Source organism: Andrena cerasifolii, chromosome 11 (genome assembly GCF_050908995.1).
Source record: "Andrena cerasifolii isolate SP2316 chromosome 11, iyAndCera1_principal, whole genome shotgun sequence".
Lineage (NCBI taxonomy): Eukaryota > Metazoa > Arthropoda > Insecta > Hymenoptera > Andrenidae > Andrena > Andrena cerasifolii.
This window is the reverse complement of record NC_135128.1, coordinates 11,737,786-11,754,683: the sequence shown is the minus strand read 5'-3', so window position 1 is coordinate 11,754,683 and position 16,898 is coordinate 11,737,786. Positions and strand designations below refer to the sequence as shown.

At 52.5% G+C, this 16,898-nt stretch overlaps 1 protein-coding gene across 3 annotated transcripts in view; it reads right to left on the bottom strand.

Annotated features, from left to right (window-relative positions):
• Nucleotides 1–3,308: 3,308 nt before the first annotated feature.
• The window catches only part of LOC143374675 (uncharacterized), a 30,778-nt gene continuing 17,188 nt past the window's right edge, over nucleotides 3,309–16,898 (bottom strand). For all 3 annotated transcript variants that reach the window (XM_076822994.1, XM_076822996.1, XM_076822995.1), the window contains exons 7-9: nucleotides 8,269–8,466; nucleotides 6,432–6,609; nucleotides 3,309–3,951 (exon numbers count right to left, since the gene is read on the bottom strand). In XM_076822994.1, coding sequence (XP_076679109.1) covers nucleotides 3,709–3,951; nucleotides 6,432–6,609; nucleotides 8,269–8,466 — 619 coding nt within the window. In that variant the 3' untranslated portion in view covers nucleotides 3,309–3,708. The remainder of the gene's footprint in view (nucleotides 3,952–6,431; nucleotides 6,610–8,268; nucleotides 8,467–16,898) is intronic.

The following is a 16,898-nucleotide window of genomic DNA, read 5'->3' as shown; positions in this document are numbered from 1 at the left end:
GGAAAAAAAGCAGCAAGTCCAAGTAGATGGAGAGAAAGAGTGAGAGAGAAAGGGAGGCCCTGGTATACACGCACGAATGCGCGCATCGAGGTTTTTTCAATCGGGCTTCGGCGCATCCTTTAATTCGTCGCTCGAGGATAACACCCTTTCCTCCTCTTGACCGATCGGTCGTGTGCACGCCAGTACGCGTGTACGTGTGGCTACGCACACGCGCTACGGCCACGTTTCTGCATTTGCATTCCCGACGCAAGAGGTGCGCGCACGCCGCCAAGACAGGAGGCATCGAATGTTTAATTCAAGATACGTGAGAGTGTTGAGCCCGAGAGAAAGGGAGAAAGAGAGAAAGAGGACGGAAACCAGAGCGGCGCCGAGGAAGAGCGAGACAGTCGGACACATGGGCAGGGGAGGAGGTCCGATACAGGAGTTGCGTGCGTATAAGCGAGCTCGGGAGGGCGAGCGAGAGAGAGAGAGAGAGAGAGCAGCGAAAGCGTAGGGTAGCAATTGATGGGACAGGGTGGCGCGTTTGTTGAGCTAATTACTGTAAGGCGAGGCGCTTACGCGCGCCGCTACATACAAACGGCATTAAAGGTGGTGGCCATCAATCCCCGTGGGTCCCCTTTTCCAGTCCTGGCAACTCGCCTCCTCCTATCCTCTCCTGTCTCCTCCGCGGTATCTTCGCTTCCAAGACCGTCTTCTTCTCGGACTACGCGGTCCTTCCACGCGATATGTCTCTTCCGTAGTATTAATTGCTATAATCCACCGCCCCGGCTATCATTCGTAGATTTCTATTACCTTGCTCGCTATCGGAGGGAAAAGTAGTAAGGAATTCCGTAGGGAGGTACGGAGGAGAATAATAGTTTGGGTGAGCGATCACGGGCCAAAGGGAATGACAGCGCGTGGTTGTTTGTAGAACCGGAACTGACGCATAAACGGTGAAAGTGGCGCGTTGGTTGGGCCGGCGTGGGTGCTGGAACGCGAGCGAGGGTTCGATCCTCGCGTCCGCAAAGGGATGCCCTGCGCGAGTCCTGGTGGACACCGTGACGCGACATAAATAATCGCGGCCGATAATTAAGACGACGTTTCGGCGCTTGTGCGTGTACAGGCCGACACCCGCTGTCTCCTCGCGACGTGACATCCAGCTCACGCGTGTAGACACGCGAGGCCGCGTCCGAGCCACCGAGGGAAAATATATCGTCCGCCCTCGGCCCGTTCCTCCACCACATTCCCCTCTCTCCCTGTTAGCTGTTCGCCGGGATGGAATCCCAGCGATTCTCGCGAACTTCGGGACACCGAATATCGTAATGGGTAAGGGTCCTCGGCTCGTTTCTCGCGAACGAAAAAGAAAGGTGGAGAGGGGTGCGGCGGGAGGAGAAGAGAAGCAAAGCGAAGCCGAAGCCGAAGCTGAAGCCGACGCCGACGACCGTGCCGTATGCGAGAGCTTCGCTGTCACGGTAGAAAGTATTGCGTGGATTCATCTGGATAAACCTTGCTACGATCAATCACCTCGCGATTAACCGAACTGCCTACGAAATTGAACTCGAACAACGTAATTTATAGTACTTCTTCAGGATAAGATAAGTCCTCGTCGTCGTAGTCGGTGACACAACCACTCTGCACCGAAAAACCTCCTCTCCCTTTGAGAAAGCAGCAGCTTGCGTCTCTAGGTGTAAGAGCCTACGGTGACGACGACGAGAACGAGGATTGTTTCATAATTATCGCTCTCGTAAAATCGGTTGTAACGCTTCACCCGTTGAACGTTATTAACTGTCTAAATAAATGTGCGCGACATAGCGGCATCGCGAGGGGAATCCCGGTGCCAGTGACATAAGTTCCCAAGTGTAATTAGGGGAATAAAGTCCGCGGAATTTCGCGAGCCACGATACACCCAGCTACGATCGTAAAGAGGACGAGTGTCCTGGCGTAACCCGAGGCCCGCAGACTCGTTGCGTGAAGGGGCTGCCGCAGAAACGACGAGGACACGTTGGGGAATCGTGGTGGGGGGCGTCTCGGTGCCGACGTCGTCGTGCCAACCCCACGGGGCGCCAGCTCGTTATATCTTCATTAAGCCGAGTACCTAACCATCCTGTCGCGACTTCTTAGCACATTGCAGTTCACACTAATTTCGCGTTACTTTTTCGTCCCACGTACCTATTGGTTCCCTTGCTCCCCGTGATAAACTCGAAATAAAGACGCTCGGAGGATATGCGCGCACCGGTCTTCCGTTTCCCTTGGTTTCGTCACGGCGCAACTTTTTCTCTATAAGCAGATACGTAGGTACCTACTGGGCTCTTAATCAAACCGTGTCGAATCGAGTCCCGGTCGAGCTTTCTTAAATTTCCAAATCCAAACAGTGTCCTCTCGACGTTCTTTTTACGCGCATCGATATTTTCTGGGGTGGACGAGCGCTGCGGAAACCAGCGGCACAAGTTCAGCAAGATTTAAGCGCGATCCTTTGTCCGAAGAGTAACGCCCGCGACTTTCGTGGTCGTGTCGGAATCAGGCGTAGGATCCCCCTCGGCAAGGAAATTCCAAGTCCCCGAATCGCCGTAAGATCGGGACATGTCGTTATGGGTCCGCGCGCTCCTTCTTCCTCTCCGTCTCTCAGCCACCTTCACGGTCGTCCTCTCGCTCTTCCTCTGCCCTCTCCGCCACGGTTTGTTTCTCGAGCAGGGACAGAGGCAGGAGCAGCATCAGCATCGGCATCAGCATCGGCATCGGCATCGGTATCGGGGCGGAGGACCCGGTCCACGGGCAGAAGGAGGACGCGGTCGTAAATATTCGGGCGCCAAATAATGCCGGTTCCGAGCGAGAGCAAGCGACCACGACTGCTGCTCGACCCGTAATGAAGGACATCCTCGTTAATTAGTCAATAAATTATCCTTCGCGCTCACGACGCCCGTGGTCTCTCTCCTCTCTCCGTCTTTCTCGGTCGAGCTCGTCCTTTTTGCCCAGGAGAACTCAAGGGCCGCATACTTTACGACACCTATCTCGCGCGACAGCACGATGCATTTCTCACAATCAGGACCCTCGAAGACGGAAACGCGTCTTGTAAGACGATCCACGAGGTGGTCCGCCGCTGGCTTTCAGCCACGATGAATTTTTCAACAACCGTTTCGTTTCGTCTCGCATCCCTCTGCCCACCTCTCCGCGCATCTACACCCCTTTTCCCACCCGATTCTAACATATCTTACCCCTTTCATGCATTTCCTCGATATCACGGAGCAATAGAAAACGATCGGTAAAATACATACTTACACCCCGAAAGATTAGCACCCTTCTTTTCGAGCAATCCTTCAGAACGATAATCATAGCGTGTAGTGTTTTTATTTAAAAGCGCTTCGACCCACTCGTCCCAACAAATCAGCTTTAGGTACATGTAGGTGTCGTTCACTTATAACGATGGATATGTGTAGGTACACAACGATTCATACATGCACGTAACGTCTAACAGACTTCTAAACTCTTGAACGACTATGTATAAAGTCGAGCTGTATCTATGGTGGGATACCTACGCACGTCGAAAAACCCACGACAGGTGAAGTCCATCGAATCCCCTGATTCATCTTGTTGCGTTGTACATGAGACATATAGATTCTATCCTATACGCGCTTTGGGCGCGTAAGTATGTACCTGTCCTGCCACGTGGCTGTACATCGTTGGCGTCACCGTGACTATTTCCTGGCGTAAGCACAGACGTTATTGTTGTTGTTAACTGGACTCTTCGATGAAAACCGACGAACCTCTGGGAGCCTGAAAAATGCCGAGGACGTAATCGTTCGCCTGGCCCGCGGTTGGAAAAACATCGGCGTGCATCTCGAAAAGATGGGCTCGGAGTTGCTTGGCGAAGTTGGTCCTAAACGGCTCCGCTGTCTTTTCTTGGCAAACGTCGCATTCGTAGATCGTCTTGCCCGGATGCAGATTAGTGGAAAGGACGTGTTTCCTGAGATTTTCCTGTAACAATGAGAGAACGGGTACGTGACTTTGTACGGTTCGACGTCCGCAGCGGAAAACTCGATGCGGTAAATCGTAGCGGCGCGGCGCAACGGTAAATCGGCCGCGAAATGGTGGCGCGGGAGCACGAAGGAAATCTCGAGAGCATGGAGCAATGATACATATAGCTGATCGGTTGGATCGGTCGAGTCGGTCGAGTCGGTTGAGTCGTTGGGATCGTTTGAGTGGACGGCTGAAACGGGCTCTCGTCGGTATCGGTCGTCTGTGAATACCTGCGACCAGAATCGGTCTGCCGCAAACCGGACGCGTTCATTGGCTATGCCATGGAACATTTAAAGGCGCTTTACCCTCCCGGGCTAAGTAGCTGGCCGTAGTCGTAAACATCTTCCTACCAGGCGGGCTTATACGAGCCGTTGATGGCAACGGCAACATCAAATTTAATTTCCCATAAGTAAATCTTTCTACGGGCAGTACTCCGTGACGGCCTCAGATAAAGACCCGTTCACACCGACATGGGCGGTCGTCCACCTTTGCACGAAACCATCGCGCAAATCGCGTATCAAACATTTCATTAATCCCATCGATTCCGATTTCATTCGATATAATTTTCTGCTACATCCAAACTATACGCTACTAGGCCCCAGCCTCGGCCTCGGATCATTCCGCTTTACGAGCCTTCACTCTAGGATCTGAAATCGCGCCGCATCATCTTCCCTCCCTTTTATTTCTTTCGGGATTCCGGCCTGTTAATATTAATTTCCTTCAAGCTGTAGGCTACCGTGCCATAACTTAAACGCAAATGTCCTCGTAATATGAAAATTATCGAAAGCAGCAATAAGTCCGATATTCTCTTACTCGCCCGCTGGCCGCTGGCTGCTGGCCGAAGTGGGCTGTAAAATTATAAGCGCAAACTGCCAGGATCTTTAACCCAGATCAAGATTTTATCGATGGGATACCGAGTGGCTGCGCGTTTCAACTTTTTACCCGATATCAAATAAATTGTTGTAAACGCTCGTTCACGTTGCGTAGGTACCCGCGTTCGTCCAGAGGCATCTCTCAAAGTAAACTTGGATTAAAGAAACGAATAAATCGATCGTATCGCCTCCATCCGATCGTCTACCGGCCGGCTGATTGGCGGAAATTATTAAATCCCTTATTATTAAGACCCGCGAATAATTTTGCTGGGGGGCGGGGAATCGTACTGTCTGCGAATGAAATTGAAGGGAGAGATAAAAACCGACAGCAGTCGAGGGGAGGGATGCGTGGAGACGCGAAGCAGATCCGAAAGTAACTAGCGTTGCCTTGGAGAATTAACACCACTCACGCCGAAGGAAGGAACCGCGAGTTTTCCGAACGCAGCCAGATCGCACAGGGATGATGTACCGAAAAAGAGGAGGAGAATGTGGGTGCGGGCCATGCAGGAAGAACCGAACCTGGCAGGTGAAAAGAAAGAAGCGTGCAACCATCCAAGGTAGGTAAATCATAACCTGGATAGGGGAAGGAAGGAAGGAAGGAAGGAAGGAAGGAAGAAAGGTGGCGCGTGTAATCTCGTTGACGCAAGGCAAGCCGCTAGCTACGTGGAAGGGAATTTGGTCGTTAAATCGCCTCGTACGTTGCTCGCGCGTTCCTTCCTTATTAAAGTCTTACCAAGTAAACGGCTATCGCCGATCCCGATATTCTGTTGGACCGAAGCGATTCCTATCCGTTCTCGTTTCTTATCCCGCCGCGGCCGCGCCGCTGTTGCCGCCGTTCTTCTTTTCACCCCTGGCGCATGACTTTAATCCAGCGAATACGCGATCGTAATCGTTATCTCGGCTAGTTACTCGATCGCAACCAAGAAGAAAGCGATCGTAGAAGGCAGAGGAGGTTTTTCGCGGTTCGGATACGGCTACGGCTCGGTACGATTCAGAAGTGCCTGCCGTTGTATCATTACCGATGCAAGACGCAACATTCGCAATTCTCCGTGCCACGAGATTACCTTGGCTCAAGTTATCCGAGGCTGAGAGCTGAGAGCCACTGGAATGAGTTTATGTCGCTATCAAAGAGACACGGAGCCCTCGTATGCGAGTCGCATCCTAACTAAAGCTTCAAAGGGCATTAGCATACCGGCCGCTCGGTATGACTGGGCCGTGCGTGTGTGGGCATCCAGTGAGCACAATTAACTCGTTATCTTATCGCGCCTCGGTGGCGGCAGAGGCGGCGGCATGGTCCAAACGTTAAGGTGTACTTTGCTTAATTTACGCCACGGAGTCACCGCAGGGACAAAAATTGAACTGCGAGACAAGCTCCGCTCCTACCGCGGAGCTGTAGCGTGTACGCCCCAATAGAACGAACCGTCAGCCCGATCTTTTCCACCGTGTGTGTCCAGATTCATTTATTCATACGTCTTGCCCTACAGCTCAAACTTCCAACGCTTTGTTCGCGACAATGATCACCGACTTTTGCCGCGCAATTACCCGCAAAATTGAGACGGAACTTACCAAGTTGTTGCTCGCGTAAGCGCAATGGCGGCACTTGTACGGCTTGGTGCCTGTGTGCAAGCGCACGTGCCGCTGCAAATGAGAGGCGAGTTTCGTTTTGAAAGCGCAGCCGGAATAGGGACAAGTACGCAGCTCCGATTTCATGGCGGCCGCGGGGTCCTCGTGTCTAGTGCGATGCCTGCAACGAAAAGATTGCATTTTCCTCGGCGAATTACGCTCACCGCCTCGTCCGAGTTAATTTAACGAGGGACGATTGTCGCGAGTTACGACGTAACGAGGGGAGTACTAACCCTGCTAAACTGGCTCAATAATTAACATTCGACTCACGGTGTATAATAATCGTCGCGCGTATAAATCGACGCGGTTGCGGACGCATTCGTTCTCGGTTCGCGGGAAGGAGCGACAGGAAAGCGAGGAAAAGAAGAGGATCGGCTGTGAGATATCTTGCAGGGTGGAAGACGCGGCACTCTCGGGCGAGTTCATCGTCGCAGCGGGGCCGGGCCGGTGATTATGAACGATGCGATATGCGTGCGCGATATTACGAGGGAGCCATTGGCCATGGCTACGTGTATATCAGGTTCGAAATGCGTGACACGTTTAATTAAAATCCTGTGTGATTTACTCCACCGCACAGAGTGTAACCGAAAGAGATACACGCTGGGATAAAGAAGGACAGAGGCGACAGCAGAGGGGAACGATGAAAAAGAGAACGAAAGAGGGTGGGTGAGGGGGGTGAGCCCTTACTCTCTCGCCTGCTGCTGATGGGGACCTAGAGGGACGAAGAGAACGCAGCGCGGAGAACGCAGAGGCCGGAGGTGGAAGGGAAAGAGAGTAAGAGAGCCCGTGACACTCTGTGGCTGCGTTGAGTTCGACTCACGTAGTAAGTACTCAATTCGCGATGATATATCGCACCGACCATCGCCATGCGGACGATCATAACGGGTTGCCCGCACTTGGCCGGCTGCTGCACGCAACTTCCGCTTTCGTGTCTCTTTCTCTTTCCCTCCTACTCCCTTTCACCCTTTCTTCTTCTCCTCTTCTCTTCCTCTCTCTCTCGATGCTTCTCGCCCTGCCACTCCCCTCCCCCTTGGTTGCACACAGCGCAACAAAAAAGCGCAAAGACAAAACGACAAATCAAACGAGATGAAATTTATTAGCGGGCTCCCACGATACAATGCCCTTAATAAGGCTTAATTTAAATCGCAGCACTTGCTTTCGTGCGTGGCGTAGGATAAACGGGGTTGCATATCTTTGCAAAGTTGGCGCTCAATCGCCTGTCCTGCTAAACAATTAACTATCAATCGATTCACGGATAAGAAGCTCGCCAGCGTAATCACCCCGGATTCCTCGTTTAAAGGACCCCGCGTACTATATAGTATCGTAAATGCAGAAGCGCGCGTGTACTTTTCCGTTTAATTACGGCCGACGATTTATAGCTTGAGTAAAACAAATTATATCGATAATGCTCGAGATTCCTTGACCGTCCGCGTCCGAGCTATCGCGCTCGGCGCGGCGTACGCAGTTACGCACACCGAGACTCGGCCGCGTTCTCGTCCGGAGTAGGTAGGTACGCTACACTACGGCCAACGCAATTAATTCGCAACTTCCTCGAAGACATCGATCATGTATCGTACATACGCGAGCCACGAGCACGATTAATGGCGTAGAATTGCGCCGTTCCCGGCGGGAATCTCGATTAAAATTAATGTCAATAATATTCTCGGTAGGACGAGAAGCCGAGGCGAGAATCCTACCCTGTTCACCGTGGCTAATTGCGAGCGTAAGACGCTTGCCCTACTTTAACGAATAGAAGCAGAACCCTCGACTCTTTACGTACCTGCGTAGTTGCGTTTTAGTTTTGGCCGCGTAAGAGCAATCCGAGCAGTGGTAGCGTCTGTCGGGCGGTGTGTCGTCGTGGACCAAGCTTCTGTGCGCTTTCAATTCGGAGGCTGTTCGGAGGACGGTTGGACAGCCCGGAAGTCCGCACTTGTACTTCTTGCCAGCGTGCCGCAACATGTGCTGTCGCAGAGCGTGTCTGAAAAGGAAGGAAGAAAAGGAAAAGCTGGCTTGTGCTCTTGAATCGAGAGAAAACGCGGCAGCGCGGCGGCGGCCCGGCGTTCCGGAGGCTCGGCGAAGGAAAGCTCCGTATCACGCGCCACGCATGCACGGCTTGTATCCTGAAAATATTTCACGGGATTCGTATAATTTTTGGAATACCAGCAGCCGCGGTTGGCGGACACGACGCGTCGGGAATAATGATTTTGCAGTTTAAACAGCCACGTTTTCGTGAAATTCAACGCGTAATAAGACAGCACAATGGTCCCACGAATGCATGGTACGCGTGTGACCATCGGCTGTTCGCACGCCGTACGATCCGATCGCAGCTGTTGCATCCTATATCAACCTGCCGGCGAGCGCACACAAGAGCTGCACTTTAAATAGTTTCTGTCAAGAGGTGACGATCTATACGGTTAGTGAACTCACTCCGGGCCAACTCGACGGGGCCGCGCGCCTCGAAACCTATCCCTCCTCTCCGCTCCTATCCGGCTACAGGTCCTCTAATATAGTTCCCCTTTTCTTTCCGTGTTCCGCGGTCATAGCCGTGGAAAAATTCAGGCGTAACGAGGATGAGAAGCTTAGCAAGGACGCTGGTACTGCCGGCATGGCACCCTTCGAGACGTATAAAACTAAGCGAAAGCTCGTCGATGTTATCGAAATCAGCAGCAAATTTCCGAACGTGGTAGCCACGATCTTCGCGTACGTATCTCTCGGCCCTGTCTCGAGATCTTTGCCAGCGAGCGTGGTGACCGTGCGGGAAACCTACCGCGCGGTAGCAGAACGAAGGACACGGATCGGATTTTTCGAGATGGCAGCTCGACGATACCGGCAGACTCCACGAGCGCGCAACAGGCCGGACGAAGAACGAACCGAGCGAGAACGAAGGACGGGGGATCGAAGGAAACGAGGAGAGTGGAGAAAGGAGAGGACAGGGAGGACAGGGAGAACAGGGAGAAGGAAGAGCGCGAGCAGAAGAGGCAGACGAGATCTGGGCCGTCCTAGAGGGAGTCCCGGCCTACCCAATTGGCTACGCAAGTGTAACGGCAACTTTTACAATGTCAGGATATACACGCCCTCGCACGAGCTTAGGACGTACCTTCTCTTACACCTGCATCCAGGTAGTCTCAGCAAGTACTATCCCGAGACACCGGCCATCCGTACACACCGTGCATCCGCCCGCGGCCACACGCTCCTCTCTTCTTCTCCTTCGTTCGCGTTCCACGTCCCTACGTCCGAGCCCTCAAATTTTTTCCCGCGAAACGCACAACCGGACAAGAATGTGGCATTCGAGCGCGAACGGTCGCTCACGATCGTTCAAAGAGCATGGATGCGATCGCGTTCCCAACACGCACCCAGCTCTATATCCCTGCGTTATTTCTCGCAGACAAATGTTTCCTCCCTGCGTTACGTCGTGCACAGGTGGAATGCATCGGCGTACCAGGAATTCAACGAAAAACTGGCATAACCGTGTTCCAAAGCGGACTCGATAAACGCTAACGCGCAGGGTAAGCGCGCGCACGCCCGTAATTGCCCTGAAATATCGCGTCCTAAGTATTCAGCGACAAGACTTTTCCGGTGGATTTGAGACTGGATAAAAGGGATATTAATACGACGTAGGCATTATATGCAATCGCGGTTTCTCACGCGTTGAAGATTGCGACGAGCACCTAAACCGACGCGACGTTCCAGCCGTCTCGGTGGTTGAGTAATAGACTCGTCGGCCGAGACACGAGGGTTCGCGATAATTTGCGGCAACTGGATTCGTCGACTGATGACGGGGTTTCGGTTAGGCGCAGAGCGTTGATTTACCTAAAAATCTATCGAAACGACGGCGGGCTGGGAACGGGGCCGAGGACGAGTGCGAGGACGAGGACGAGGACGAGGTACGCGTCGGGCTGGTGAATTATGGCATCGAGAAATCCCGTGTTGCCGGCCCATTCCCGGGGATTGGAATTCCGATAGAACAATATTAATATGGTGGCCGACAAAAGCGCGTCTCGCGGCAACGACATTGACGAAAGAGGGACGGAGAATCCGGGAGAGGAGCGTTCTCTCGGCGTGTGTGTTTCGGTGGAATGTCGCAGGCGTGACAAGAGGCCGTTAAGACTCTTCTCGGGCCGATTGGGTAAGCGGATGCGGTCACTCTGGATGATTTAGCGCGACGTCCACCGTCATCTCGTGAAATATGTGCCAGTCCGGCTCGGGGTCATTTAAAAGTCTAATCCGCGTCGGCACGATCGTCGTCCAAGTCGTCCAAGTCGTCGATAACGCCCGCGATTCGTCGCGTCGCGTCTGGTTCCTCAGCGCTACTTAGGTACGTAGGTATGTAAATACACAAGTAGCCTAGTGCATACCGTGAAGATCAAAGAACGGGCAAGGGAGGCAGCGCGAAAGATGGGCAGAAAGAAGATAGCTTATGGCCAGCCAGCGGCTCCGATCGACGCGACGCCGACGGGTATAAATCTCGGCGATGATGGCTGATTGACGCGCAGATAGGATCCGCACGGTGCCTGGCAATCTCGCAGCGAAAATACGTATAATTATACGACTGAGCGGGAAAGAGTTTACGGTGGCGAGCCAGTTTGGCGTCGAATCCAATCGAATCGAATCGAATCGAATCGAATCGAATCGTGCGAGAGCGAGCGGGGGCAGAGTTGCTCATAGATCGAGCGGAGGGTACGCGCTCGAAGGTAAAGTCAGGCAGGATACGTCGACGTACAGGTTAATATAGCCTCGATCGTTCTGGGATGGGAATGGCGGAGCCAGTCAAGCGATCGTGTACTATCCGAGAGGAGGGAAGCGGATGGGAGCGAGCGAGCACGGGCATTAATTAAAAAGGTTGCGCATTAAAATGATTTGTTTTAATTGGCTGAACGCGGTGAGGTATTTATGGCCTCGCGGTCCTTCGCTCGCTCGCTCGCTCACTCGCCCCGCTCCGTCTGTCGGTCTGCGGCCTCTACAACGACCGTCGACTCGGACTTCTTCTTCCTCTGCTTCTTCTTCTTCGTCTTCGTCTTCTTCTGCTGTCTCTCCACCTCTGCCCCTCCCTCCATGCTTGTAACCCCTTCCATGGCATGCTCGTCTCACCTTTCTCGCCTTTCTCGCCTTTCTCGTCCACGTCTTTCCTGCCGCACCAAGCCCTCCGCGCCCTAGTCCCCTCCGCCCCTGACCTCTTCGATTATCTCGAAATCGGACGATCGTTCATTCCGGCTAGCCACGAGAGAACTAAAAGCCGATTCTCTTCTGGCGCGGAGCAACCGAGGGCGATTCATAAATATCGAACCACGACAAGTGGATCTTTATTACCGCCTGTGATTTACGCGCGACTCTGCCGTGCTCGTGCTCTTTCTTCGACTCTGTCACCGACAGAGTGTATCGCTAGGATTGGCCGCCTTTTCCTCCCGAAGGGGAAGCAAATGCGCCGCTCTGCCTGTAATTTGCGAATTTCCCGCTTGCGTCGGTGAAAAATATCCGTGACCGGTCCTCGTGAAAAACCAAAGCCTCCTCGGAAAACTAGAGTAGGCGATCGTATGGGAACACTGGACCCGATACGGCTCGCGAGGCCCGTAGAGATGGTTAAAAGGTAAAAGCTGCCGCGGTGGGTGGAATCAACGTTTCCAGCGGACGATGGCCAAGGTGGGATCGTGATGGGCCGTGATGGTGGTGTGGCCGTGGAACGATGCCGAAGAGGAGGCTGGACCAGAGTGAACCGAAGGTGATGCATGGCCGACGGTTCCTACGGCGGGGCCGCAGACGAAGAAATAAAGAATAAGAAGAATATCCGCTTCGTCGGGTCCAGAGCCGGCCCCCTGGAGCAAACGCTGTCATAACTCAATCCCACCTTCGTCCGTTCGTACGTCCGTACGTCCGTCCCGCACCGGACTGCAGGTTGCACCTGCGTCCGTCTTGCTCTTTCTCTGACTCTCCCGTCTCCACAACCTCCGCGCGCCACCTCCCTTTCCTTCTCCATTCGTCTTCCTCGGGACTTGATCTTGATCATGGCGAACTGTACCCTCTCGATGTAAAGTCATCGAGATCTTCCTTCTCGCTCGTTAGATTCCATCGAGATTTCCTACTTCCAGCTTCGCAATCTTCGCAACACAACGAGTTCTTCCAACTCAGCCCTACGATCGAAATTCCTCGCTCGGTCCCCGACTCGTCGATTTCGACTGCAACGAGTCCCACCCGTCATCTGTTTTGTGAACGTTACCGGTATCGAGTTATCGAGCAACCGAACCGAGAACCGGTTTAACGGATGATTCACGTGTTATTTAAATGGTATACATTGCTTGATTCCAGCCGAAATAAAAGATCGAAAGACGGATCGCGCCTTTAATTATAGACTTCTGAAATTCATGTAAACAAGGGGATAAATCTAATCTGCGGGCTGTCGAAGAAACTTGACGTGGGCAGAGAAGTTGCGTTGAAACGACCGATCCATTGCTCTGGATCCTCTGTACCCCTCCAGCGATAAATCTTGTGGATGAAAGACCGGTGAAAGCGGGCTCGATCGGTGGGAATCGTAGGATTTGGCGCGAATGGGAACGCAAATCGGGACAAACGATCGCGACGGGCGAACGTCAGGTATCCCGATCCGGGAAAGCCAGCTTCATTAGCTGGTACGTGGCCACGCGTCAAAGTAAGTTGAAATTAACGCGCGAATCCCAATCAAAGGCGGCGCGGGCGGGTGGCCCTGCTGGGACAAACAAAACGGAATTTCGTTTCTGCCGTGCCGATCTCCGGGGAGTGGTTTGTTAGTCCCGCATTTGGCGCTGATGCTGTAAGTCGACAAGAGCAAAAGAGAGAGCGAGATGTGGAGGGAGTAGGAACTGACGGCAGGAACCGCGAGAGAGGTGAGGTGAGGCGAGGCGAGGCGAGGTGTGGGCGAGGTGGGGCGAGGCGAGGCAGCCGAGGGAGGAAATGGGTGAGAGCGAGAGATTCTAGCTGCCGCGTCAGGGAGATTAGGGGATCGCAGGGTTGGTTGTTGCCAGTAGAGCCAGCGTGGGCAGGGAGCAGAGGGGTGGTTAACGCTTCGCAGCCGAGGCTCAGAATAAACAACAATATTATAACGCGAGCTTAATTGCGCCAGAGGGCTCGGTAACGGGCGCATAAATCGGAGCAGCGAGCGCGCGCGCCCTCCAAACTACCCTCACCCCGTCCCGCTCTCTCTCTCTGGCTCTGCCTCCGTCTTCGTCCCGCCGCGGCCGATTCGCCACCCCTAGAACATGTACCAGTCTTCCACGAGCCGCTCCCGGAGTAGGATTCATTTACAATAAACATGTCCTCCGCTAATTTCGTCGGCGGAAAAGGAGGAATCTCCAGAACGGAGGAGCGTCTTAACCGTAACGTACGTGGACGTTTCTGCCTTCTCGTTCAGCGGCGACGATCATTCGTTACGGGAAGATCGCGACTTGTTCGTTATCGGGGATTGGTATCCTTTCGGCTGGATACGAGCCGAATTTCTACGCACGATGGGACGTGGGCGTGCGTACGGCCGGCTATCCGTTACTTTTCCGCCGTTCGGACAAGGAAAAAAAATTTAATTAAATAAAACAACGCTGTCCCGAGTACCTCGAGGCTACTGGCATTTTTTATTTCGTTCCCGGGACCAGCTCCTTCCCTCTTTACCACATTTACGAGAACCGGGTCGGACGGGCTTTTACGGGGTGTACTTGTTCGAAGCGAGGACACGAACGCTTACGCGGACGCCGGCCGGCCGGGACGGATTCCAGAACGCGTGGTATCCGGATGGTACGGCGAATAGACGGGCAGCCGGAAAATTTCACCGCGCGATACCTCGGACGACGCCAACGTCGCGATACCTGCGGTTTGGCCATGTTTCAGCCGGCCACGACGAATACGGGAAGGAACGCGTGGCCAAAGACCAGAGAGAAGGAGCGGGGAGGCAGGGTAGAGTAAAGGTAGGTAAAAGTTCGCACTATGCAAATTTCATTGTTTGAGTTGCGGCAGTGGCCAATGGTGACAATCAATTGTCAATCAAGGTAGAATCACCAGTGTCGAATTGTGTAGCTGTGCTTCGTTTTGTTATCGTACAATGCGGTAAGTACTGAATTCGTTAGTTCTGATGTAATATTCTCACTTTTAGCAATCAATATTATTCCTATAAATTGATCAGTAAATATTTTAATTCATATGTCATCTGAAAGAGCTGAAATTCTTCTGCTAAGTGCTAATAGAAGTTTTCAATTCTCCTCATAGATAACAGGATTGATTAAACAATGGAAAAGTAGCTGTGGCATTCGAACTTTTGCCCCAAAATAATTTGACGGGTGTTATAAATTCATTAAATTTATTTTATTTCTAATGTTTGCTAAATTTTTTATTGCACAATATTTTTTCAAAATCCTTTTTAATTAACTTTTTGATTAAAATATCAGCTTGAAGTAAATGAAGCAATGAAAAGAAAATCTGAATGCAAACGTGCAAATAAATAATTAGAAAAGTAAAAAAAATCCCCAAAAAATTACATCTACTTCTGAAAAAGTTTGAAAGGAACAAAACAAATCGGTTCCAAAAAGAGAATAGCCCAACCATCAACGTCTACGGAAAGAATAATTTGTCCTGCTTGCGAAGAAGAATACACAGATCCTCGAGAAGACTGATGCCTGCGCAAACTACGAAGGGGATAATGTTATGTGCGATTACTGTTACCTTGATTAACAAAAAATTAATTTTAAACTATTAGTCGTTTTGCTATATTACCACAACTATTGCATGTTGGAAAATAAAACACTTTTGTGGAAATTTCTCGTTCTGTTCTTTTACCCCGTATAGTCTCTGCCTATCGAATAATAAGGGATAGTAGTCATTTCTCACAAAATGATATGTGCTATCGGTGTAATACCAAGGATTTGAGGGAAGTCTAAACTGTAAGTGCGCACTCTTGCCCCACAATACTCTACGACATGGGGAATGTAGAGCGGGATAAAGAGACGACGCGATGGTGCGCGATGCGCGATGCAGCCAGTCAGGTTTAGCAGACGGACGGACAGGGATGGGAGAGCAGCGAGGCAAGCAAAACGATAGAAAAGAAGAAGCGGAGGCGATGCTGGATGGAAGCCTGGACGGGGCTTCGGGGGACACGGGCTTTCGAAAAGAGCCAGGCTAAAGGGATGCGGATAAAAAGGAGAGAACAGGAGAAACGGTGGTGGGGGAGGTGGTGGAGATGGGGAGGTCTGGGAGGGGCGGGTTAGGTCTGGGTTAGCGGCCGGCGACCGGCAGCCGGCGGCTATATCTACGCGTCCTCGACCGCAGGCCTGTTTTATTTTATGAATCGCAATATTTCACGCGACAACTGGACTCGCGGGGCGGTCACCGCTAAACTGTCTGCATACGGGGCCGTGCTTACCGCGTGCCACCATACCAAACCATACCACACCGCGCACCATCGCTACCGACCACCATTGCCACCACACAGAGAACCAAGAAAACCCATGCTACGTACCTACGTACCTATATAGTTGTAGCTACTTACACAGGTTCGGACACAGCCGCGTTCTTGCGACACAATGCGCGCACCAGAGACACCTCACTAATACATTTCAATGCGACGAATGCGGTGCAACAGCGTCGCATTGTTCCTCGGGGGCATGCAGAAATCTTTCCTCCTCCTTTCTTTTCCCTGGCCGGTCGGCCGAGCCGAGGCGAGCCAGGCCAGGCCAGGCCGTTTTGCTCTCGGTAGCGCGCGGACAATCCCCCGCGGGATTCGCCGGCCGGATGTTTAAGGGTGCCTACGGGGTGATCCGTAAGGACGACACCGTGCCTCATTAGCAGCGCCGACCGAGGTGAGAGAAAACGATACGCACACACCGTCGAGACAATGGTAGCCCGAGACGCCAAGACTCTCCGATCCTACGCCCCCCTCTAACCCTCCAGCCGTCGAAATTTACGATGATCGGAGATTTATGTACCGCTTCAATCCGAACACGCCTCGCGCTCGAATTAATTGCGCGACGCCTCGCACGGTTTTATCGTTATCTCGACTCTCAGTTCGCTCGTCGTCGTCACCTCGCCTCACCTCGCCACCAAAGTCGATCCACCCTCGATCGAACCATTTCTGGCCCGAAGTATCCGGCTCCCTCTGTCCATCCATTTCACAGAAATACCCACTTTTTACTCGCAGCTCTGCCACAATTGCCGAAAATGACCGCGTTACGCACCGAATGACCTAATAGCGTATCGGGACCGGCTGAATGTGACTGGACGTCGAGGTTACGCCAATCTCACCCAGTATGCCTATCTTTACGGCGTTTACCTGGCCAGGTACGAAGGAGGTGGACGCGCCATTACTGCTACGGAAGATAAAAGATAGGCGCGCGCGCCACGCTGCGGTCCATATATGTAAATACCTCTGGGGAACTCGCGTACACATCGTCAGGCAGGAACGAG